This window comes from Barbus barbus (assembly GCF_936440315.1).
Source record: "Barbus barbus genome assembly, chromosome: 9".
Taxonomy (NCBI): Eukaryota; Metazoa; Chordata; class Actinopteri; order Cypriniformes; family Cyprinidae; genus Barbus; species Barbus barbus.
Window position 1 is genome coordinate 6,936,070 of NC_136737.1, and position 15,042 is coordinate 6,951,111.

Sequence of the window (15,042 nt, forward strand, 5' to 3'; positions counted from 1 at the left end):
ATTTTTCCCTTTATTCTCTCACATTTTTTCCAGCTTGGCTGCCTGTTCCTGTCATCAGCAGTAACTCTTCAAACTGTTCTTCATCATCATCATCACAGCAGAATTGTTCATTGTTGTGTTCAGTGGTGAATGTGGGTCATGTGACTCTCTCCTGGTACAAAGGAAACAGTTTATTGTCCAGCATCAGTGTGTCTGATCTCAGCATCAGTCTCTCTCTACCTCTGGAGGTGGAATATCAGGATAAAAACACCTACAGCTGTGTGCTCAACAATTCATTCACTAACCAAACGAGACACGTGGACATCAAACAACTCTGTAACACATGTGCAGGTATGGCAGTGTCTTTATTTATCTGATCTCTGTCTTCTGTTGTAGATCAGACTGATTTCAATCACTTACATTATTGTTTCTCGTTCACTCTCCTCCAGACTCTGTATCTCTGAGCGTGCTGATCTCTGCTGCTGGATCTCTGTTGCTTGTAGCTGTAGTTGTGATATACTGGATCTGCAGGAAACACAGAAAAAACGATCAAGAAGGCAAGTGTTTCCGACTGCTTTTAAACAAGTTCTATAACAAAAAATATGAATCTGAAAATAAGCTCAACAATTTTTGTCAACTGATAGAGTTAATTTATAATTTCATTAAAATTAATTTCACAATTTTTTGTAGTTAACATTTTGTATATGAAACCAAACTAATATTGGGTTTGACTACTTCTGTAGATCACACTAATATCACAATTTGTGTCTGTTCGCATGTTTATACTGAACATCACTCTTTAGTTGTCTTCTGTATGTATCAACACTAAAAATGTTTAAATGTAAAAATCCCTAATAAAGGTCATGGACCGAAATATTGTTAGGTAATAAATATGTTGATACATTTGCAAGATTTATTCTTTTTTTGTTGTTGTTGTTCTGAAGTTGGATCTTTTTTCAGTCATTTTTTGCTACACAACTATTAGTTACACTGTAAAAAAAAAAAAAAAATAAGATTTGGGCAAACTTAAAAGTTTAAGGCAACCAGCTTCAGCAGATGTTTGAGTTTTCTCAAAGTTGAGAAAACGCAAAAATCTGATGAAGCTGGTTGCCTTAAACTTTTAAGTTGATTGTGTGCGAAGGTTATTGTTTATTAAATTTTAAAATAAATAAGGTTTCTCTGTTTTTTTAACAATCTTACAAGTGTAAAAATGCAGCTGGTGCTAAAATTAAAATCTATATGAATGATGACTTTTATTATGCAAGTTTAGCATAAATGTTGGTTAAATACAAAGAATGTAAATGACTTGACTTTTGTTAAATCTCAGCTGGGTTTGGGTATTATATGTAATAAATGGCTATTTAAATCCAGTGATATTTTAGGAACGTTTTGTGTGACCTAATGGCAAATTAAATTTGTTAACACATTTATAAAACCTGTAGGGTTACATATTTATTGCTTTAAGTTTGAAAGCCCTATTGATAAAACATGTGAATAACCAGATTGTCTAGGATCGCGTTTAGTTGTTTTAATGCATATTATTGTTGAAACAGTTGAGACTTCTGAAGAAGAGGTCACTTACACTGAGCCGACATTCAACAGAACAAACACAGAGGAATCGGTAAGACATTTCATTGTTCATTTGTTAAGTGTATGCATATAATTTCAGCAGAGAGTCAGATGTAGATCAATGTACGCTTGTGTTTTTGTCCTATTTCCATCAATAATAAAATACTTCATAATTATTATAATAAACAGTCAAACTAATGACATACTAAGTCTAAATGATGATGAAACTATATAATCACAGTACATCACATTTATTGTTATTATTATATCTTGTGTTATGCAGAAGGTTCAAGAGGAGAATCATGTGGAATATGCACCAATAATGATGAGGTGATCACACGTCAATGTTTTTCTTTGTACAAGACCCAGAGTTTCATCATTTTCACCAGAAACCTCCTGCAACGATTCAATGGTTGAGTTTTGAGTTTGTACACATCACCACATTTTGCAGCTGGTCTCCTAAAACTTCAAAAGACATTACCATGTAATACAAGGACCTTTAACGAATGATGTTACACGTATTGGAGCATTTTCAGTTTTTACTCTTAAAGTTAAAAGTGCAAAACATGAAAAGTACTCATCAAAAGGAATGGAGACCCCTCTGTGGCATCTATTATCTGTAACAAAATGTGGTTTGATCTGCTGGTAAACAAACAGCTTGTGCATGAGAACATGCCTACCTCTGGACGTTTGTGTTTGATGTCTGTTGGTGAGTGTATCTGAGGTGTGAAATTGTTTCTGTTTTGGTAGCGTGTGGTTGAAGGGCTTTTTTCCATTCTTGCTAACATCTACTTCTGCTCTACAGAGAAACCACTTTACTATATAATACTGAACTTATCAAAGCTGATGTTTGACAAAATGGTCTCAAATCAAGCAGAGATATTACTGTGCATATTAGCATGACAATATTAGTATGAAAATATCATATGCACAAATGCATCAGGATCTATATACTCATGCAATGATCCTGCAGTGGAGCAGTGCTAGTTTCAATAGTTATTTCCATCTCAAGACTTCTTTCTAAGCAGAACTATTCTTATAAAGGTCATATCCTGTTTTTTTAATGTTTGTTTTTATGTTTGTTTGTTTTTTTCTGCCAATGTCTGGGTCATTTAAAGAAAACATGCAAAAAACACGATTTACAATTTATGTTTAATGTTTTTTTTTTTTTTCATTAGTTTTGAAGAGAAACTAACTAAACAATGCTAACAAACTTGATTCAAGTTTGACTATTTTAAGCATAAACTCGCAATTACAAGAATAAAAATTTGAATGAAACTCATTTCTATCTTCCCTTAGAAAGGAGTAAAGATGCCTTTAAATACAGTAAATACATTAAAAACCACCTGGCTCAAGGTAGCGTAACACAAATGAAGAGGCCACATGCAAATTAAATTAATTGAGGCGGTGGGCCGGAGTTACTTGCCCAGGGGATGGATGAACTCACTGTCATCCACCTGGTTCAAAGAGGGCTGGCTGCAGTCTGTGAGGGGACGGAGAAGTCATCAGAGGCCAGAGCCCGATACCGTCTGCCAGTGCCGTCACTAGTGGGTTGAAAGGTGGTGACAATTATAGGGGCCCACGGCTGGGACCATGGCTATTCCAACCGACTACCCGAGGCTAGCATAAAAGATGCTCAGGAAAGGTTGACGGGCCACTGCTGTGCGTCATCACGAAAGCTTATCATTTGCACATGTTTTAACCCTTGCCAATTTAAACACTATCGAGATTTTAAAGCATTCAAGCACAAAACACAAAAGAACTGAGTACTCGCGTGCTGGGTGCGCACACAGAGAGCCACGTCTCAGACAGCGTGCAAACAACAAAATGAGTTCTCTTTCATCTTCTATTCTTTTCGTCTTTTTGCACTTGAATGAACAAATACCCCTTGCCAGTGCAAGTACAAAAATACTTAAAAAACTTAATAAATACCTAAATTCAGCACCCATGCACTGTGTTCTGTTTGCAAAGCGCGCACAGGGAAAGCTGTGTCTCACAGCCCTTGAATCGAGTAGAACACAGAATTTTGCCTCTTCCTCCGCTTGAACAGACAAATGCATAAAAAAGTAGGTTGAAATACCCGACTAGGTGAGTATCCTCGAAAAACTGTCAGTTATGTCTTAATTAAACATAAACAGATGAGAAAGAAATCCGATGTGTATCATTACATCGGAAGCATTGTCTCTTTAAGTGACTGTGCCTAATTTACTAGAAAATAAAAGAGAAAATCCCTTATTGCTCTTGACTGAATTACTTTGTAGTTTTATCCAGAATGAATCAATATTTAATTTATACAGTGAAGACTATGTAATACTATTTTACATATGATTATTCGGTTTCTGTACCTGAACACCTACTAACTTAAAAACATTATTTAATTTGTATCTTTGTTCTATTTATTTGTGCTATTTATACAATTTCAAACAGGGTACACGGGTATAATTTGCACCGGGGCCCCGCAAACTCTGTCTTCTGAACTCGAGTGCACACCAGCGAACCGTACCCGAGTCTGCTTAAAAAGGGTGGTCTGGGGTACGGTTTATGTCAACTCTGTTACGTTTTGATGCTGATATTGAACGCAATTGTACCAAATTGCGGAAGTGAACCACTAGTAATAGCGTATTATTTGATAAAAATGTCTGTTTGTGTGTGTGTTTCACTCACTTTCCTGATGAGCATGAGGGAGCAATTGAACCAAATGTGAAAGCACCTGGAATCTCCATGACAACTTGCAGTGTAACATATCATCAAGGCTTAAAAAAGAACACAACACTGCAAACAACCATTAAATGCCATTATCACTGTTTTTCATGTTTTTGGATTAAATATGTTTACATGGCTTTTTAAAAATGTCGGGCGCAGGCATTTTGTGTGCATTTCACCAATCAATGTACACTTAACATCACTGGTAGTTCCTATAATGCTGGTTTAGACCATGCTGAAGTAGAAGCTAATTTAGTTCCTAGAACTAAATATGTTCCTAGTTCCTGCAATGTGGACTTTTTGGGTGAACTATTGCTTTAACCTTGGGAGTGAGCTATAACAACCTCTTGCTCTATTTTGACTTGTTCACTTTGTGCCATGTTTGTATTTCTTCATTAAAAGTTTTTTTTTTTTCAGAATGCACGGTTTACCATTTTGTATATCCACTTTCAAATCTACTGTGATAGTTAATATTTCTATAATGTCTTTGCTGTTTTTAATTAATTGTAGTTAATAGTAAGTTTATAAATGTCTTGCCGTACTTAATCCACTGTGATCATACATCAAGTATGTATATGATATTCAATGTAAACATTTATGCAGGTTTTCTTCATGTATTGCATGTTAAACTCAATACAGAGTTTACATTAGTTTTGTGAATCTACTCTGTTTTTTGCATTATGTATTTGAATAAAGTGTTTTTGTTTTGATTCTTCTGTGAAATCAGTTCACAGCAACTGCTCTCAGTCCTCCATTTTTGCAAATTTGTGAAGTTTGACAACTCAATATAACAAAACGTATCTACCAACTCTTGCTTTTTGCTTTTATTGTCAATGCCAATACGCATTTTTACATTTCATATTTTGCATTGACACACACACACTTGAACATGTTCACAGTACATTTGGATGGAGTTTAGTTAAGGCAAGTTAGGTTTACACAACTCTGGTTCCAGAGGCATAATTAAATTACTTTAGAGTTGCATAATACCTCAATATCATCATTAAGAAATCAAGTTAAGAAAAAGAGGACAATTATGTCAGTTGACCAAATTCTGATCATGTGGGGCTGATGTACAAAATAAAATTAAGTAAATTCAAAGGACCATTTTATTCGATTTTTTTCCAGTGTAGATCAGTGCATTTGAACTGTGGACATGCAGCCCATATTTTCTTTTTCATTTTACACTTTTACTAATATCATCTGATATATTTAAGTGCTAAATTACAATCACAGTCATGATTAGCAATATTTTAATTGTTTCATTATGGATGAATTTAATCCAAACATCATGATGAAGGCCTTATCCTATGGTCTTATATCCAGCCAATCCACCTCATTTGAGCCCTCATTATCCTTGTCTCCCTTCTCTGTTTCACCTGAAAAAAAAAAAAAGTAAAATACCATTCAGATAAATACAAATCCAATATAAACGCTCAACATTGCTCATGTACATGTATGTTTCTATTAATGCTGCATTATTTAATTTGAAGATATAATCCTTTTCCACCTGTATGCTGCATTAGTAATAATTTTTAAATAGTAATGTATGAGAGCTATAATGGCTTTAGATTTGTTAAAGCAGTGCTATTTGAAACTATAGTATTTGTAGTTGTAAGTTTGCCATTTTATTTATCGGAGTGTCTATTTACACTAAGTGCAAATAGCCCATCTTGTTGGCAAAGGCTATTTACACGAACTCCGCCCACTAACGTGTGATTGGGTTAGTCAAGAATAAAAAAAGAAGTTAGTTTGACATCAGTTTCAGTGGTGTAAATGGTAAGGCGTATTCGAGTTCGAGCCCACCTTTTGCCAAACATTTTTTTCTCCCTTTTCAAATCTCATATCACATCAGAAAGGCATTTTTTTTCAATAAAAATGAAGGACATAATCAAAAACTTGAAAATAAAGTATTGGGTAGGGTTAGGGTAGGTGTAGGGAGGGCTTTATTGTCCCAATAAGGTGGCATCCATTTAATAAATTTGAATTAAAATTATAATTTACACTCAGTACGTTATTATTGCGTACTGTTTTATAATGTACTACAATACTGAGGTGCAGATAATTGCCACTATTTGCAATAAGTAGTATAAATAGCAGAAAATCTTGCTATTTTAACATAGTGTAAATAGAATCTACAGCTATTTGCACTTAGTGTAAATAACATATCATTACAAAATACTGCTATTTGCACTTAGTGTAAATAGCATCTGTCACTAAAAAAATATGCTATTTGCACTGTGTAAATAGCAGTATTGAGTGTAAATAGCAGTATTTTTTAATGATATGTTATTTACACTAAGTGCAAATAGCCGCTGCCTTTATTTATTGCTTGCTGTTTAGTAATATCTCACCAAAATTACAATTACACATATGCATTTATAACAGTACCATTGTGAGAACCTTCTGAGAATTCCTCGTCTGATGGTGACTTTTCTTCTTCTGAGGATTCCTCATCTGATGGTGACTTTTCTTGTTCCGCTGATTTCACAGGTTCCTCTTGAGCTGCATTTATAGAACCTTCCTGGAATTCCTCATCTGATGGTGACGTTTCTTCTTCTGAGGATTCCTCATCTGATGGTGACGTTTCTTCTTCTGAGGATTCCTCATCTGATGGTGACTTTTCTTGTTCCGTTGATTTCACAGGTTCCTCTTGAGCTGCATTTATAGAACCTTCCTGGAATTCCTCATCTGATGGTGACGTTTCTTCTTCGGAGGATTCCTCATCTGATGGTGACGTTTCTTCTTCTGAGGATTCCTCATCTGATGGTGACTTTTCTTGTTCCGCTGATTTCACAGGCTCCTCTTGAGCTTTAGAATGAGTTAACCATCCACCAATACTACTAATGTAGTTCCAGAGCGAATGTTTTTTCTCCAGGCTGTAAGGAGAAACCAGAAGAGAACAACAGTGGTCATTGGAAAGTTACAAATTTTGTAAGTTACTATATTTCAACTAATTCGAAAACAGAACATAATAGACTATAACAAAATTACATTTTCTGTTATCAAATTAGTTTTTTTTGGCATATACAAAAACAATATTTGTGTTTACAATATAATACATTTAAAACAAATTACATTTCCATGTTTGTCTGTTTATGATTGTTTGACTGTAACATAAGGATGTTTACTCACCTCAGATTACAGTTTGAGTCTCGTAGCATGTCAATGAGCTGCTCTTTGGAGTCACCTATTTTATTGTTACTCAGATCAAGTTCTTTTAAAAACGTCAATGCTTTTGTCTTGGCCAAAGACTGAGTTAAATGTTCAACATCTGTAATGTAACAGCCGTATAGACTAGAAAGAGAGGAAGAAATATATGTTTTTTATGTCTCATGTTTGCTTTTTCTCAGCAAAGTTTTGGAGGAAAAAAAAAAATCACAGTCATCTCAATGGGAATGCATTTTGATGAGGAATTTCGCCTGATGGATTTCCAGTGGCATGGGATTTTGCATTGAAATTAACAGAATTGACCAACATAAGTTTCTTCAGTGAACTCAGTGTGACTGGAACCTTGTTCTGCCAATCCAATGGATGTCCATCAGGTGAAACTGCATGAAATATTTACAATGAACGAGGCTATCATCCTCAGCCACTTCATAAAAGTATATTTGTTAATTTGTATATTGTTCTAGAATAGAAAGTGCTGCAGAATAAAGAGCTGTTTGGAAAATGTTTCTCCCACACACACGTCGCATCCGGTCTTTTTTTATATATTTTTTAAATGTCTGCATAATTTTAACATGCAGAAGTACTCTATAATGTGACTGCACCTTATTGCATGATAGATCAAATCCAGCTAATTCATAAAAAGACACACATATTTTAAATGTATGAAGCTATGCTCTACATTGCCAAATGGTTTAAAATATAAAGATAAAAGGACAGTTTAAAAATCATTCAGTTGTACATAATAAAGAAAAATAAAGGCACAATCGAAGTGTCTGCAGGAACACACATTCACTCTTTTTCAGGAATTATTTTCCACAAATATGGGAGATATTGAGTAAAAGTGTTTTAGTTAACAATACAGTGTTGAAGTGATTTTAAGCATTGTGATTTTTGTATGGGAATATTCCTCACCTCAGTCTCTCCAGACTACAGCGTGAATTATTCAGTATTTTACACAAGCGCTTCACTCCTTTGTTTCCTATTTTATTCTGACCGAGGTTCAGCTCTCTCAGGTGTGAAAGGTTTAAACACAGGGATTCAGTCAGGATGACACACTGTTTCTCTGTAATTCCGCATCCACTCAGGCTGAAGACAGAAAGAGAAAAGAGATCCATGTTCAGTTCATGTGTGATTTAAATTCATCCAGACTAAACAATAGTCACTAATATACAAACATGGAACCTTAATGATAGAACCACAAACCAATCTATAACTAGGATTTGAGGATACTAGTTACAATCCAAGTCTGAAGCAAGTTGGACAAAAAAAAAAAAGCTTTTAAATTGCAAATGTAGATTAAGATACAGAATCAATACAGAACTGAATGAACATTTAAATGCACTATTTTCTTGTTCTTAATGTGAGTAAATCAAGAAAATTGTATGTTTCAGTAAAATTATTTTAGTGTAGTTTACCATCGTTAAATACAAATAATGTTGCTTAAAGCTGTAGCACATTATAAAAATTTATCATTTGAGCTGTCTGGTCGGAGTTCTAGCAAAAGTCTCCGACATCACATCCGTGAACAAAGAGAAGAAGCGTCAGCTATTACACTACAGGTAGGATATGGTGGGAATATTGTTAACAGTTATGACAGCCTGAAACCATAATTAAGGAAAAAAATTATTAACACAAAGGAACGTACAAAAAGACAACAGTGGATCAATCATTCGTGGTTTAAACAAAGAATATCTGGAGAAGAATTTACTAATAAAAAGGGAAAGTGACAGAGCCTGTAGAATCATCAGACTGGCTTTTCAGAGATAGAGAGACTTTAAAAACGGACCCAGAGATCGACAGTATCAGTATCAGACAGCAGAGCTGCCTAACTTTTTCAATGTTATTTTATTAACCAACTCTTTTCAATGAGTCAAAACAACAGTGAAAAACAGTTACCCGCTCAAAGACATTTATGGACACACCTTTTTTTTTACATCATTATTTTAGAGGGATCAATTTTGACATCATTAGTGATGTTTGTTCTGTTAAAATGAATGCCTGTAACCTACACACCAGTACTCAACTCAAACCATCATCATAGTCCACACTGAAGAGAGTGCCTAAGGTAAGTGATTTGCATAAAACACACACAAACATAAGTGTTTTCCATATAACCTTTCCTCTTCTAGCCTTCCGTCACTTAGTGGTGCTCTCAAAAGATGTGCTTGCAGCAAGATAAAGCAATGCCAAGAGTGCAGTTCTCAAAACCAGGTCAAACACAATTAATACAGACCCACCTTATGGACATCTATGTACTTTTTTGTACATGCCATTGCTACTACAATATTTTTTTTTTTTTTTTGTAAAACGTAAATGGAAATGCCAGAAGATATTGTGTTAAAATAACTTATTAGTCAAATTTAATCACACTGTAACTGCTGTTAAGTATAATGTTACTAACTGTAGTTTTTCCAGCTTGCAATGTGAATTGCCAAGCAGAAGCCCAAGGTTTTCAACAACCGAGTCTCCTAGTTGATTCCCACTGAGGTTCAGCTCTCTCAGGTGTGATGGGTTTGACTTCAGAGCTGAAGTCAGGATGAAACACAATTTCTCTGTAATTCTGCAGCCACACAGACTGAAGACAGAAAGAGAAAGTTCATGTATGGGTTAAATTCATCATGAGTAAATTAAAATCACTAATACAGCAGAACATGAAAACCCAATTATAGAACCATAAACCGATGTAGGAGGGTAACTTAACGAGGATTTGAGGATACTAGTTACAGCACTCTCATAAAATAAATAAATGACACACTCATTGAATAAATTATAAATGTAGATTAAAATATAGAATCAACATAAAGCTCACCGGAAAACAATTTAATTATTAAAATTAAATTTAATTTGAGAAAAAGTATTTTTAGAGTGTGGTTTACTACACAAAATACAAATTTTGCTTCAAAGTTTAATTATTTTTCTACTGATACACACTGAATCAGTCCAGTAGTTAAAAGCATGATGAACTTTCATCACACTGTAACTGATGTACAGCATAATGATACTAACTCTAGTTTCTTCAGCTTGCATTGTGTGTTCATCACTAGATCCCTTAGGTTTGTTACTCCTGATTGTCCTAATTCATTCCCTCTTAAGGTCAGCTCTCTCAGGTGTGATGGGTTTGATTTCAGAGCTGAAGTCAGAACAGAACAATCTTCATCTGTCATGCCACAGCCTGTGAACCTATATTAGGAGAAATGAGACAAACAAACTATTATGTTTCATTAAAATACCAAAACACTATTTTCTACACTTTGTGATTGTTACTGACCTAATTTGCTTAATTTTACAGTGTGAATCCTTCAGTACATCATACGACTGCTTTACTTTGTTGTTTTTTAGTTTATTCCCGCTCAGGTCCAGCTCTCTCAGATGTGATGGGTTTGATTTCAGAGCTGAAGTCACAGCAGAACAACCTTCAATGGTCATATCACAGTCTCTTAACCTAATATTGGGCCAGATCGAGAGAGAGAGAGAGAGAGAGAGAGAGCATACAATAAAACATTAGAGGCTAACTCTTTATTACATCAACTAAACAAGGAAGAGAGATCATCTTTACTAGAGATGCACTGTCTGTGTCGGCCCGGATACTGTTATTGTGCACTTATACTCATTAAAAGGCTCTGATACAAAAAAATCAGATAGGCCTACCATGCAGTGCAAGTACTGTACTTATGCCAAGACGAAGAACATCAACAACAGAACAAACAGAGAGCAGAATGGAGACATCAGCGATTAAGGATGTCTATCTAATATAAATGCATTAATTAATTCATGGATTGATCATGCAGCAGCACAGACATGCTAGCTTCTTGAGCGCACTTCTCTTTCGCACATACCGCTGGGAAATTTGTAGTTTGGTTGGACATGTCACTAGCAAGGAAAGTAAAATATTGCACCCATAACTACTTGATGGTGAGGAGAAAGAAAAAGAGATAGAGATCGAGAGAAAGAAAGAGAGTGCACACACATCTGTTGCATGCTCTTCATTGCTCATCACTCAGCACACAAGCATCATTTGTGTTAAAACTAAATCATATACAGAAACATAATGATTTACACTCTTGGTCAGAATTATTAGCACCCTTGGTAAATATGATCAAAGAATGCTGTGAAAATTAATCTGCATTGTTAAATTCACAAAAAAATCTAACCTTTCATTGGATAATAAGAATTTAAAATTGTTGGAAATATCATTATGAAATAAATGTCCTCTTCCAGGCAGATTCATAACATTTTATGTTGACTGTAAATTCTTAATTATTGCCCTGATGATGGAAATGGGAATTTTCACTGCTCTAGTTCGTTTATTAAAGCCACTTCACTAATTTGTGAAGCTCAATTATCTTTTGCTGCACATCAGAAATATATTCTTTGTTTTTTTTTCTCATTGTGATGGATGATTAAGGCAATTTGGGCTTTGTTGTCCCTCCTATTTATATTTCTGTGAAACAGGAAACCATGGCTGGATAATTTCATGTTCATAATCACCCTGGAGTGCTCAAAATTGTGAATATGAATGGGAATACAGAGATATTTTACTCATAAGAATTTCTAGGGGTGCCAATAATTGTGTTGAACGTGTTTTTGAGAAAAAAACATTTCATTTATAATGAGATTTTCCTCCATTTTCAATTATTTTAGTTCAATGAAAGGTTAGATTTTTATGATTGTTTTTTTTTTTATTAAAGATCAAAACGATTAACAATGCAGATTAATTGTCACAGCCTTCTTTGATCATATTTGTGACCCTGGACCACAAAACCAGTCTTAAATCGCTGGGGTATACTTGTAGCAATAGCCAAAAATACATTGTATGGGACAAAATTATAGATTTTTTTTTATGTCAAAAATCATTAGGATATTAAGTAAAGATCATGTTCCATGAAGATATTTTGTCAATTTCTTACCATAAATGTATCAAAACTTAATAAGTAATATGCATTGTTAAGAACTTCATTTGGACAACTTTTTGTATTTTTTTTGACCCTCAGATTCAAGATTTTCAAATAGTTGTATCTCGGCCAAATATTGTCCCATCCTAACAAACCATACAATCGCTAGAAATAAATTGACACTTAAGACTGGTTTTGTGATCCAGGGTCACATTTACCAAGGGTGCCAATAATTCTGACCACGACTAACCCACATCATTAAACTTTGCAGGTCAGTGGCCCTCCAGTACTGAGTTTGGTGACCCCTGATATAATTCCTGTGCTATTAAATGAAAGACAAAGTACGAAGGGTAATCGTGAGATACTGAATATAAAGTGTTCCTCACCTCAATCTCTCCAGTTTACAGTGGAAATCACTCAAGAGATCACATATGTGCCTCACTCCTGTGTTCTTTATTTTATTCCCACTGAGGTCCAGCTCTCTCAGGTGTGATGGGTTTGATTTCAGAGCTGAAGACAGGATGAGACACTGTTTCTCTGTAATACTGCATCCACACAGACTGAAGACAGAAAGAGAAAAGGCAACGTTGGGCCGGCCAGAAAATCATTCTGTAAAGTTATTGTTTACTCAGTTGTAATAATTCACTCTAGTTTGATAAATCAATGTTCTTTTGGCTAAACAATTAAGACACATAACTGCTATAGATATTCCATAACTGCTATATATATGTTGCTCTTTCATAGCTTCTTATGTCCTCATTTGTAAGTCGCTTTGGATAAAAGTGTCTGCTAAATGACTAAATAAAATAAATAAAATAATAATATATATATATATATATGTATATATATATATATATATATATATATATATATAGATAGCAGTTATGGAATATGTATAGCAGTTATGTGTATATGTGTATGTATATATATATATATCTGTTATAAAATTATATATTGACATCACCTTGACATAGTCACCATTGACACACTACTAAATTAAATTTTATATAACCGTTCAATAAACATGTGTTACATTTTACACAAAATATTGTCAGTGTTGTTCCAACCAAAGCCACAGCAGAACTGTTGTGCCTTTTTGAAAAGTTACAGTAACTGTTTAATTTTAATACGTCACATTATTATTACATTATTATTGTGAAGTAAGGTAACATTGCTAATAAAAGTAATATAACATTTTAAAATGATCTGAAATACTCACATCAATGTGTTGAGTTTACAATGTTTATCCTGCAGAAGAGCAGCAATCTGATTCACTCGTGTGTCTCCTAGTTCACGTTCACTCAGATTCAACTTTCTCAGGAGTAACGGGTCTTTGCCCACAACTCCAGTCAAATACTGACAGGCTTCAACTGCAGAAGGATTCTGTAACAACCTGGAGACAGGAGAAGTACACTGACATTTCACAACTGTACTTGCAGAGCTGTCTTCTACAATAATGAAGATCATCTTGATACGCATGGTAGGCTATTTCACACCAAACTGAACATAAAACAGTGCAACCAAATGCTACTGAATGATTATCCATGTACATTTACTCATTAAGCAGATGATTTTAGGAATTTTACCATATGGGACTTCATATTTTCCATACACTAGTCTAAAAAGCACTTCTATATAAAACAGCTTTTCTGCTGTCTTTATAGAAATGTTCATCATTACATTTTAACACAACTTTTTTATCCAAAAGATGTGGTGACCTAGGTATGTCTAAGTGGCGCAGACAGATAAAAGACCCACAATTCCAGTCACATACTGACAGGCTTTTTCTTCTCAATAACCTGCAAAAATGTATACACGATTAATTTTAATTCTGAACTAAATGTCCATTGGCTTTTAAAATATGTCAAGACAAAATTAATTGTCATTGTTCTTAATGACGAACTCATAGTTCCTTTCAGCACTTTTATTTTGAACAAATAAATACACAAAATAATAATTTTGTCTTTTTGACATTCAAATATTTATTTGAAAGAAACAGTGAGAAAGTGTAAATGTCAAGAGGAGCGGAAGGGCATCAGATCACAAGATCTTAATTTTCTGTACAAATACAGAAAATGAAGTTGGCTTTTTGAATGGTCCCAAGATCTTCCTGAACACCACACATTTGTGAAGACCTGGATACTCTGATACTCTGTATAGATACAGTGTTGGGAATCTGGGCTTGATGGAAATCAAATACCACACTGCTGAATATCAGCACATTTGCAGATTACTGTTTTACTTAATATTTGAATATTTGAATATTGAATATTTTGAATGAATGAATATTTAGCATGCATATCATTTATTTTTTATTATTTAATCATGTCTCACCTCAGTTTTAGTTGACAGCTTGGATCCTGTAGTAACTCACTGAGCTCCTTCACTCCTGATTGTCCAGGATCATTTCCAGTGAGATCCAGCTCTATCAGGTGTGAAGGGTTTGATCTCAGAGCTGAAGCCAGAGCTTTATACCCTTCTTCAGTGATACTACAGTCTGAAAGTCTACAGAAAATAAATCCATGAATTACAATTGACATTTAAAGTTAACAATTAACATTACAGTTAATAATGTTGCTCAAAAGCGGCACAAATGTATTCAATATAACAACAATAATGTGAAAAGACTGCATGAAGTAATAAAAACTAACAAACAAACAAAAAAACAGGAACTGCAATATTATGAATACAAAAATTATTTTAAATTATTATGATTATTGTTTAATAT

General features: G+C 34.3%; 1 protein-coding gene across 4 annotated transcripts in view; it reads right to left on the reverse strand.

The window, feature by feature from the left end:
* Positions 1-5,050: 5,050 nt before the first annotated feature.
* The window catches only part of LOC306874979 (uncharacterized protein), a 46,444-nt gene continuing 36,452 nt past the window's right edge, over positions 5,051-15,042 (reverse strand). For 2 of the 4 annotated variants that reach the window (XM_079425320.1, XM_079425319.1), the window contains 10 exons: positions 14,649-14,819; positions 13,534-13,707; positions 12,701-12,874; positions 10,691-10,864; positions 10,429-10,602; positions 9,824-9,997; positions 8,335-8,508; positions 7,387-7,548; positions 6,643-7,130; positions 5,051-5,630 (listed from right to left, as the gene is read on the reverse strand). In XM_079425320.1, the coding sequence (XP_079281446.1) occupies positions 5,560-5,630; positions 6,643-7,130; positions 7,387-7,548; positions 8,335-8,508; positions 9,824-9,997; positions 10,429-10,602; positions 10,691-10,864; positions 12,701-12,874; positions 13,534-13,707; positions 14,649-14,819 (1,936 nt within the window). In that variant the 3' untranslated portion in view covers positions 5,051-5,559. The remainder of the gene's footprint in view (positions 5,631-6,642; positions 7,131-7,386; positions 7,549-8,334; positions 8,509-9,823; positions 9,998-10,428; positions 10,603-10,690; positions 10,865-12,700; positions 12,875-13,533; positions 13,708-14,648; positions 14,820-15,042) is intronic. The other 2 variants (XM_079425321.1, XM_079425318.1) reach the window with 2 other exon arrangements.